The following is a 10,730-nucleotide window of genomic DNA, read 5'->3' as shown; positions in this document are numbered from 1 at the left end:
CTTGCATATTTAAACCTATATATTTTCTTCTATATCTTGATATAAACAGAATAATTTAATCGTTTATACGTTTAATCAATATTTGGTATCAAGATTGCATAGTGGCTACACTGTTCATAACAATGTTTACAACCAAATTATATACTATTACACAATATTATATATTATTTAAAAAGTGACACTCTTATTATTGTTATTTGAAATGGAATTGATTTCTTCTGATTGCATTTGAATTGCGAGAATTGGGCCACCAACATCTTGCTCGGACCCAGAGGCGCTCTCGTTTGTTTGATTAAAATTTCAATATAAAATGTTGATAATTTCAATTTGAAGAACGGTTATAATTTGGTTTTCATTAATAATGCTATTGTTTGCAATTTAACAGACTAGTTCATAAACTTTAACAGAAGAAATTGCTAAGAAGCTAAACATCATTGGCCGCATTTTGACATTTAAAGGAGATTGGAGTAAAATTTAAAACTTGATGTTTGGATGCCGCATTCTGATTAAAGTGGATCGAAATCCTTGCGGCCAATTTCTTGCTGAAGCGACTTGCTAAAGTTTTATTTTTGGATCGATTGACTATGAAAAACGGGATCTTATAGATAAAATAATTCAGTTCATTTCAAACAGACTTGAAAGAAAAAGAAAATGAATTCCCACTAAAGCTTTTACCCCGTCAGAAGATGATGCTATCTCTTTGATGGGATTGTAAGGGAGTAATCCTTTTTTCGCTCTGTTGGCGAACCGACTAATTCCGACAAGTACTGTTAACAGTTAGATAATTTGAAAGAAACAATCCAAGAGGAGCACTCGGTGTTGGTTAAAAGGCTATCGTTCATCATCGCGATAACTTCAGATCTCGCACTTTGACGCAGATCCAACGCAAGCTTAGAGAGTTGAATTGGGATCTTCTATTGTATCCTCCTGATATCGCACTGTCAGAAAACTGTCACTAGTTCTAATCGTTGCAGAACACTTTGAACAGAAAAGAAACTTCACATCTTTTGAGCTCTTAAAAAAGTTATATTCGAAATTCTTTAACAAGAAACCGTGCATGATTTATGTTTGTGGCATCCATATGAACGTTGGAAAAAGACTATAGGAATGATAGAAATTGTTTGGTCGGTTAAATAAAGACTTTTTCATGCCAAATGACTGTTAATAAAAAATCGGGCGGGCACATTTTTCACTTCAATATATTAAAAAAATGATCTTTAACACGGAAACAAACGCGTCTGCAGAAATACGACCGTACAGCACATCACCCGTTACATTTTTATTCATTTTTACCTCGATGTCCATTTTATGTCTTTTAGTATTTAATGTCCTTTTCGAACGAACCATTATTATGGAACCGCGCTTGCTTCTGCGCAGGTAGAAAAGCCGTCTCTTGCATTTTTCAAGCCACTAATTTGTCCCATCTGCGACATTTTTTACCATAGAATAAGACAACCATTATACGGCGGTCGTGCAATCATCTCTCGATTGTTGCAATTTTAATCCCCTCTGTTTCATGCAAACCACCGTAACTTTTGTTTTCAGTTGGTTGCAATTGATCGGTGATTACCTCGCTACGGCTGCGTTTAGTTAGCGACCCTCGCGTGATCAACTTGCCGCTCTAGAGTCGCTTTAAAACCATACGCAGCCTATTGGTATTAATCCGTGACTTTACGACGTTGGCTGTTTCGACAAGTACTCCGCGTTACATTTCCGATAACGTAGATGTCGAAATCCTGGTCAAATTTTACGTAACAGTGGATACAAATTCATACCCTAGTATTAGTGCAAAATTGTAAGATGTCACGACGCGACAGAATGACGGCTCCAGGCACTATTTCTCTCTCGGTGCAAATCGGTCTTCGTATTATCGGATTCTGGCCTGATACGCCGTGCGCGCTGTTGTTTCGAGGCCTTTGGATACTGACCATCGCCATAGTGCAGATTTATCAATACTGGTGGATCATTATCCACTTCAGAACCGACGACATGTCGTACCTGATGGACGGTTTAAGTGTCACCATAGAATACACCGTGATGTCCTTCAAACTGATTATTTTATGGTTGAATAGTCGGTAAGAGAATATTTCTCACTCTAGAGTTGAAGGTGGAAACTGAGTTCATTTATATAAGTTGTTCCTGAAAGTCGTGATTCTTACAGTAATATTTTTTTTACTTAAGTAAAGACCTTACATTTTACTTAAGTTTTTTTTTACTTAAATAAAGACATACATAAAGGTCTTCCTTTGCATATTCTTCAATAAAGGTCTCAATTTATTTATTTAAAATATATAAGAAAGAAGATGCACTGGTCTCTCTCTCTCTCTCTCTCTCTCTCTCTCTCTCTCTCTCTCTCTCTCTCTTTGTCTTTAATTTTATAATTCAGCGTGCTTAAGTATTTTTGTTGTCATCAGTGATAAAATCAAACCAAAATGCAAAATTTATAGTCGGCCAAAGTTTTCTGCCAAACTGCCAAAATTTAGGTGGTTTTACAATTTACAATACAACTTTCGACCTAATTCCAGGTTCTTATCAAGTAATACAGAATCTATATCAAACATAACTCTTGCCGAAAATCATTATGAATACATTCATAATTCAGCTTAGATGATACAAATATCACAATCTTATTGCGATACTATTTAGGTACTGTCGAGAGATGAAGCTATGTTTACCCACACTGTAAAAAATGTCACAAAGATATCTGGGATATATCTAAACATTACAATATCTGATACAAAAAACTACTCAAATATCGCTTGAATATCTGAGAGATATCTTCCAGATTTTAAAAAGTCATAATTATTTCATCTGAGATATGATATCTGATTTGATATAAAATATTATATATTTATTTTTTAGTAAAATCGGATTTTACGTATTACAGAATAGGCAATGTGATAAATAAAAAATATTTTTTCTTTATCAGTTCCGGTATAAATTAGTAAAGAATACCGTCTCCATAAATTAACCTTTACCTTTTTATGCTATTATTGTAAACTCATATTTATCTTTTTTCATTGTTTTATCGTGCTATTTTGTTTTATTAGATAAGTTTAGAAAACTTACTTTGTGAAAAGTTAAATTATAAACAATTATTTTCAAACAAAACAAATAAAAATATAAGTATAAACAATAATTTTATATCAGAATATCAGAAACAGTTTGTTTAGTATTCATGTATTCTTAAAAATATATCATCTACGAAATATCTCAAATATGACCGGTGAAACGACATCTGATTTAAGTCTCAGATATATTTTGCTGTGTGGGTATCACTATATTTTAGCTAAATTTACGTATGTCACTATATTTAAATGTATATTGAAAGATCCGGTCTCCTTCCTTCCCCAAATCCATCCATCTTATTGCGTTCCCATCTTAGTGTGAATTTGTTTATCCATACACCAAGATAGAGTAAACTGCCGCAGTATATTTTACGACGTCCTAGCTGCAATGGCTGCGGACTGGAAGGAAGCCGCCAACAACGAAGTACACATCATGACAAGCAAGGAAAATCTGTCGCGACGCTTCTCCAACGTGATCATCGGGATTCATTCAGCAGCGGTATGTTGCTTCGGTATTGAGGTACTTGCATCCCATACTCATTACGATGCCGATGGAATCGAGACGCCCGTTCGCGCGTTCACGCTGAAGCTACAGCTCCCGACGCAGTGTAACGAGTCGCCGCTGTACGAGATCGTTATGTGTCTGGAGTTCTTTCATCAACTGGTATCTTCCACTGTAACCGGCATACTTAACTCTCTGCTCATTACGTTAGTGAGTGCAATCTGCAAAAGGAGAATTTTCTTTAAAATTCGGTTTTTCATTTTCTAGTTAACCAGATGTTAGTTGACTCTCTCCATTTTTTTCTTTTTTATAGAGAGTCGGCTAACCTCTGGTTAACCAGAAAATGAAAAACCGGACCTAAATATCTTTAAGTTGCACCTACTAGGTGATAACGCACGATGACAGTTACTGTCTTTTATAGCACTGTATCTTTATCTGTTGGCAAAATGTGTACTGCTGAAGGTGTTAATATTCAAAATACTCGATTATCACGCAACGCTGACACTTTTGTTATTCTAGCGAAAAAATTTCCTCTTATTTTTTTAGATTTTGTTATATGTTATAATACACCTAGAAAAAAAGTTTCATTGAAATCAAACAAATTTTCTTTAAATTTTGACCTTACTAGACTTTTATTTAATCTCAAAGAAATAATTTCTTCACCGTGACCAAAATTTTATTTGATTAAGACTGAAATTTTTTAGAAAATTCATATCTATTTCTTCAAATATAGCAAATGTTTTAGTTAAAATAAATAAAAATTTAGATTCAAAGAAACATTATTTCAACATATCTCATTTGTTTAACCTAAATAAATCTTTTTTCTGGATGTATATGGAAATATGTATCTTCAGAATCTTAATGTGAAGAAAGAAATTTCCTAATTGGCATAGAGCGTCAGTGACATTACAATGATGTTATAATTTCACACTTTCACACTTTCAACAATACAAATGTGATATATGTAATATATGTTGTTAACTGGGCTAATATTCTTTGTGGGCTACAGCACACATATTAATTTTATAATCTATAGCTTTTTGTGTTTTTAATAGTTAGGTGCATCTTGACAAAGAGGACCGGAATATTGAAAAATAAATTGAAATTGAACGTCACTATATAAATTTTTTTACTTTCATACTCGTAAATTATTTGTTGCATGTTACACATTGACCTGCATAATAATATACATAATTTATTTTGTATGTAATTATTTTGTATCACATAATTAGCACCTGGTAACTTTGATAGTGTGAAATATTTTTCCATTTATGTCACGTAGTTTTAGAGAATGTATGCTTTCAGATTCTTCACACGAGTGGTCAAATAGAGATTTTGTGTGATGCATTGAGGAACATTTGTTCTGACAAGAACAATCGACCGCTAGGTTTCTCTATGAAGGAACTGATCGGCAAGCATCAGAAGATCATCATCTTTTCGAATAAAATCGAAAGAATCTTCTCTTATGTAGCGCTAATCCAATTCTTGGCAAGCACATTATTGACCTGTTGCGTAGGATTTACGGTCATAACGGTAAGTTGCCAAAAATAAAGAGTGCGAAGAAACGATTTGGTACCTTGCAGCAGTAGCGATTTATTGTATATTGCGATTCGATATTGCAGTCGATCAGCACAATGCAAGACTCGGATACAATCGATAGCGCGGCGTTAATAAAAGCTATAGTGTTTTACATGGCCGCTGCAGTGGAGGCGTTTATCTTCTGCTTTTGCGGAGAATACCTCAGTGCCAAGGTCGGAACCAATGGAGATTTTTACTCTCGTTTTGCATTGTAGGGACGTCAATTTACGCGATTTGGTCGTACATTGTGTGCTTTGATTTTAAATAATTCAAATGCATTTTCACGAAAAACGCACAATTATTGAAACAAACAGTTAAGTCTTCTTTTTCCCTTTCTTTTCAATGCGCAAAGATCGAGTTTTCTTTTTAATATAAATGTATTGTAACATGCCGACAATAGTTATACGAGGGTGTACGATATATAATTTTGTCACATACGAGTTTCTTTAAGGGAGAAATTCTGTTTTTATGTATCAAATAATCATTTTTTAGTATAATAATTATTTTTCAATATAACGCCATATATATCATAGTTTAAATATTTTAAATTAATATTAGTGCTACAATATCGTAATTATGTACTGTAAATACGTACTGAGAATGCATTTTTGTGACAATTCAAGTAATTGTTTACTTCCGTGTAAGGAGCCTAGTCTGAACTGTCATTTCCTTTAGTAGTAAGAATAAAGATTTTATGTCGATTTAGTTATTTATCTCACTGACAACACGACATTTCTGCGACATTCTTCTTTAGAGCAAAATGATCGGCGATGCGGCGTACAAATCAATCTGGTACGACTTTCAACCTAATGAGAGCAAGTTCGTCCTGCTTATTATATTGAGATCGCAAAGAAGGCTTACTATTACGGCAGGAAAGATGATGGATCTGTCGTTAGAGGGATTCACGAGCGTAAGATTTCAACACTGGATTCTCTGTTAATAAAATTCTTGTCTTGATGGATCAACACTGACATTATTGATGAATAATCGTCATTTACTTTAATCACAATGTGATTTTATAAAACGATCTTTTAATTCAGATATTTTTATAAAAACATTTGATTTATATTTACACAGTTATTCACTTATAAATTTATTCTTTTGCATTTCATTTATCGTATTATTATTTGATATAATTTTTCTAGATTTTAAAGGCCTCTGTTTCATACGTGTCGGTATTGCACGCAATGTATTGAAGTTTGAAGACGAGCCATCGTGTGGTAGATGGCCATTACGTGGCTGCTAAAGATGTTAGGAGTTTTTTTATCGGTTCTTCTCGATATCTGTGATGAGCCGATAATAATTGTGCAAACTATGTGTAGACATAATGTACCAATTTACCTTCCGCAGTTTATAATAAAGTATTTAGATTTTCATGATCGCTACTTGCATATTTAAATGTATATACATATACTTTCTTTTACATCTCGATTTGCAAAAAGTAATTCAAAATTTTCTTGATATTAACACATTATTTTTATTATATATATGTTTAAATAATCGTTAATATAGGAAGAAACGTGTATACGACCGTACGACATGTCGCTCAACTTACATTACATTTTTATTTGTCTCTACGTCGATGCTCGTTTTACGTTTCACAATCAGTATATTTAATTCGTTGCTCTCTTAGCGAGCGCCGAGCGATCTTCAGAAAGCTTTATGCATCTTTAAAGTAAATGACTCGGCAAACTAGCGACTCGGAAAACTCGGCGTTTTTAAGTTGGAGAGAAAAAAGACCGAGACGAATCGTTTTTTTTCTGCATGCGACATTTTCCTTCCAAGTCTATAATCCAGCAAATTGGCGAGCATCCAATTTCGAATTCATTCAACCATTTCTGCGAAGTACGGGTAATTACGATTGATCGACAGTTTAATGTCGTGTCTTATCTCCCCCTTTCCACCGTCTCGACTTTTTGCTATATTCGATGTTATTATGCCGAGGAGAGATTTACACAGCTCGGAGGTGATAGTCTCTCTTAAGAGAAACATGTTGGAGTTGGGCAAAGGCACGATAGGACGCGCGAGCACCATCAGCGAGTCAGTCGAGGCGGGCCTACGTTTCATCGGAATGTGGCCGCATTGCGTATACGCGAATATCAATTGGTGGACTTACATCGTGTCGGTGGCAATAGTGCAATACTTTCAATATTCGTATATCCTGGCGCACTTCGACATCAGGGATCTCTCGGTTTTCGTAGACGGCTTAAGTATCACATTGGGCTACAGCCTGTCGTTCCTCAAGCTGATCAATCTCTGGTTCAATCGTCGGTAAGACTGTGCTTAATGGTTTCTGTGCAGGCGAGGCGTGCGATCGATCGTGCTCTTCGTTCGGTTTCAATTCCATTTCTGTCCCGCGCGAACGATACTAGATGTAAGAAATGCCCCGTAGAAAGTTGTACGTCATTCTGGATACGATGGACAAAGATTGGAGCGACGGGATTGCTGTCCATTCGGACGCATCCACGATGGTCAGACACGCCAACTTGTCTCGTCAATGTTCTAACGTGATGATCACGACGAATGCATTAGCCGTGTTCTTTTACGTGATCGGCGGCCCAATACTCCGATCGATAATACAAAGGAACGATCGCGAGGGCTCAGCTCGCGAGCTGCCCATCAAGATGGAATTTCCTTTTAGGGTCGACAATTCCCCGATTTTTGAGCTGGTATTGATAGCCCAATTTTTTCATGATTTATCGGTAGCTTGTATCATCGCTATGCTGAACGCTTTGCTCGTTACGCTGGTAAGATTTTACTCTATTCGCACTCGTGATCTAATCAGTTGGAAGATTATGAAAATTAATCTCGTTGAATTCGTAGAACTCTCTAAAAATCAATTAGTGAATTATCACTGAAAACAGTGAATAATCACTGATTGACTTTTAGAGAGAAGACATGAACAATTGCTTTTGTCACAATTTTCTAGCATCTAGTTATAAAAGAATATTAACATATATATATAATTTATCTACGTATACATATGATACGATAATGTTGCGCCCGCTGGTCCATTCGCGTTTCACTCACTCTCCATGGCACGCACTCGGGCACACTCAGACTCGCAGAAATAAAAATATCTGGCTCGCGGAAAAGAACTGTTATTCCTCGTGCGAATCGTGCGAATACGTTTGTACAGCTTGAAAGCCAAACTCTGAATCGTTAAAAATTTGTTCGGCAACAGACGCCTGTCGTCAAAGAGACGTCGCGCATTTTCATGTTGAAAGGCAGTTTGATTCAGCTCGAACCTCAATACTGTCTTAGCGCGGATGTATACTCTGAGAAAAGGGTCTGTGAAAATTTATTTGTGGCACGTAATGTTTATTTCACTAAAATTTTCAAAGACTTTTTTCTCAGTGTACATATAATATTAAATATTGTCACTCTTATTGTTAGTAGGAGAATAGGGTCTCCAGTTTCGGCTAGAGTTCATGTACAGGACTCTGCTCCCTAAAAGTCAATCAGATTATCATTGGAAACAGTGAATAGTCACTAATTTGCTGTTATAAGTGTATCTCTGAAAATCGCAGTGGTAAACTTATAACTGTAAATCAGTGACTCTTGACTACTTTTAATGAAAATCCATTGATTGACTTTTAGAGAGTGGCCGTCTAGAATTTTCAAAAATCGTAGAGTTTTAAAACTTTTAAGGCGAATAGAATTTAGCCAATTGCGTCATGCTCGATTTGAGCATTGTGACCTCTCCTTGCGTCAGATATATGAGACCTATAGTTTAACGTTGATTCCGAACGGCTCTATAGGAGATGTTTACGGCAAGAAACTCTCGACGGATTGGCACTTTCTTTCGAGAGGTGACGATCAAATAAAAAGCAATGATGTTTTGGTTGGATTTGAATTTGGATTTTCGGCACATTAGAGCAACATTTCTTTACGCAGTCATCACTTCTTAGCGCGGGCGTAACACTATATAGCATTGCTCTCTTACGTTTTATTTAGTTCTTTGCTGCGTTGAAATGAAAACTCGAACGAACAAAAACTCGTTCAAACGGGAAATTAGGTTTACTATTTTACTATAATATTTGTAACACCTATGAGAGTTCATACTTTTATTTTTATAATATGTATATTGCAGCTCTACGGTAGACTTTTTGATCCTTTTAATGACAATCGGAATCTAGTGTCTCAACGAGTACACTACGACATCTTATTTTTAAATACAATTTTGTATATAATTTTTCAGATTTTTCGCGAAAGTAGCGATACTGCACTAAAGTATCTGTAAAGCTGAAGATGTTTTTTAGGTACTTCATGTAAGTGGTCAGATTGATATTATGCGGCAAGGCTTCATGGAAATATCCTCTAAGAAGAGTACATCAAAATCTTCTCTGGCTGTTATTAAAGATTTAATTAACAGACATCAGAGAATCATCGATTTATCAGACCACATTGAGGATCTTTTCTCAAACATTGCACTGATGCAGTTCATCTGGAATACTTTGGTCATCTGTTGTATAGGTTTTGTAATCGTAATAGTGAGTTATAATTTTACATATTTTTGTATATAAATTTCTCTCTCTCTCTCCTTCACTTTCTGTATACATATTACATTTAATGTAGGATTTATTTCTGATAAAATACACAAATTTATATTTTCAAGTATCTCAAGACAAATTCACGCGCAGCGAGGACGCGTAAACCGGTAAATTATACCTTACCTATTATGCATTGCAGTCTATCGGCACGGAAGAAGGTGCTACAATGATAACTAAATCCCTCATCTTTTATGTCGCGATAACTCTCGAGGCGTTCGTCTTTTGCTACGCCGGAGAATACCTCAGCGCTAAGGTCAGCGTGAGGGAGCGTAATGGTAGCGTCGTAGATTTCTTCAAATTCTGCATTCACTTTCGCAAGGTGCTCAATTAGACGCAATTAATCGCGAAAGCTCGTTTGCCATTGCAGAGTAAATCCATCAGCGATGCTGCGTACGAGTGTATCTGGTACGATCTGACACCCAGCGAGTGTCGGGTCCTGATGTTCCTCATGCTGAGATCGCAGAAACGTTTAACCATCACTGCGGGCAAGATAACTGATCTGTCCTTGGAAGGTTTCACGACCGTGAGTTTGCTCGAACCATCCGGAATTTTTGTCGCTCAAATTGCGGCTGAAATACAAATTTTAATATATGCTTAATTGCTCCAGATTATGAAATCGTCCGCGTCGTACGTATCCGTTTTGAGTGCGTTGTATTGAAAAGGAATGAAAAGTTGCACTCGAGTACAAAGGTAAGAATATTTATTCTTCCAGAATAAAATGCTAAATTGAATTTGTCTGTAGGGCAACAACAAACGGATATTTCCTAAAGAAACGGACGCCGCGACTTCTATGCGTTATGACAGAGATAGTTTTAGCCAAATGTTCGATTCCGTTGAACGGAATGTTGATACGTATACAAATATTAGTGCAAAGAAATTTCGCAAAAAGACATTTTGTATCTTATCATGTACTCTGCGGAGATCTAATTTTTGAATAATACGATTTAACGTTTTACTTATGTGTGCAACGATATTACTGCTTACTTACAAAATATTACCATTGCGAATAATCCATGCATTTTCACCCGC

The 10,730-nt window shown here is 35.8% G+C and overlaps 2 protein-coding genes across 4 annotated transcripts; both read left to right on the top strand.

Annotated features, from left to right (window-relative positions):
• The first annotated feature begins 1,193 nt into the window (after positions 1-1,193).
• Positions 1,194-6,374, top strand: LOC105559017 (odorant receptor 4-like). 2 transcript variants are annotated; one of them, XM_012007009.1, is made up of 6 exons: positions 1,194-2,075; positions 3,432-3,732; positions 4,876-5,103; positions 5,193-5,321; positions 5,903-6,058; positions 6,294-6,374. In XM_012007009.1, exons 1-6 carry the CDS (start codon positions 1,801-1,803, stop codon positions 6,342-6,344), a joined length of 1,140 nt encoding a protein of 379 aa, XP_011862399.1. In that variant the 5' UTR covers positions 1,194-1,800; the 3' UTR covers positions 6,345-6,374. The 2 variants fall into 2 exon arrangements, with proteins under 2 accessions (XP_011862399.1, XP_011862398.1); XM_012007008.1 differs by having other exon boundaries at positions 3,432-3,780.
• A 693-nt stretch (positions 6,375-7,067) lies between these two features.
• On the top strand, positions 7,068-10,378 carry LOC105559018 (odorant receptor 9a-like). Of its 2 annotated transcripts, XM_012007011.1 has the most exons (6): positions 7,068-7,419; positions 7,541-7,895; positions 9,411-9,641; positions 9,841-9,954; positions 10,069-10,224; positions 10,309-10,378. In XM_012007011.1, the coding sequence occupies exons 1-6, from the start codon at positions 7,085-7,087 to the stop codon at positions 10,357-10,359; spliced, it is 1,242 nt and encodes a 413-aa protein (XP_011862401.1). In that variant the 5' UTR covers positions 7,068-7,084; the 3' UTR covers positions 10,360-10,378. The 2 variants fall into 2 exon arrangements, with proteins under 2 accessions (XP_011862401.1, XP_011862400.1); XM_012007010.1 differs by having other exon boundaries at positions 10,069-10,312.
• Positions 10,379-10,730: the final 352 nt, after the last annotated feature.

This window comes from Vollenhovia emeryi, unplaced genomic scaffold (genome assembly GCF_000949405.1).
Source record: "Vollenhovia emeryi isolate VEMERY1.0 unplaced genomic scaffold, V.emery_V1.0 DF939294.1, whole genome shotgun sequence".
Lineage (NCBI taxonomy): Eukaryota > Metazoa > Arthropoda > Insecta > Hymenoptera > Formicidae > Vollenhovia > Vollenhovia emeryi.
The sequence above is the reverse complement of the archived record's forward strand: the minus strand, read 5'-3'. Positions and strand labels throughout refer to the sequence as shown.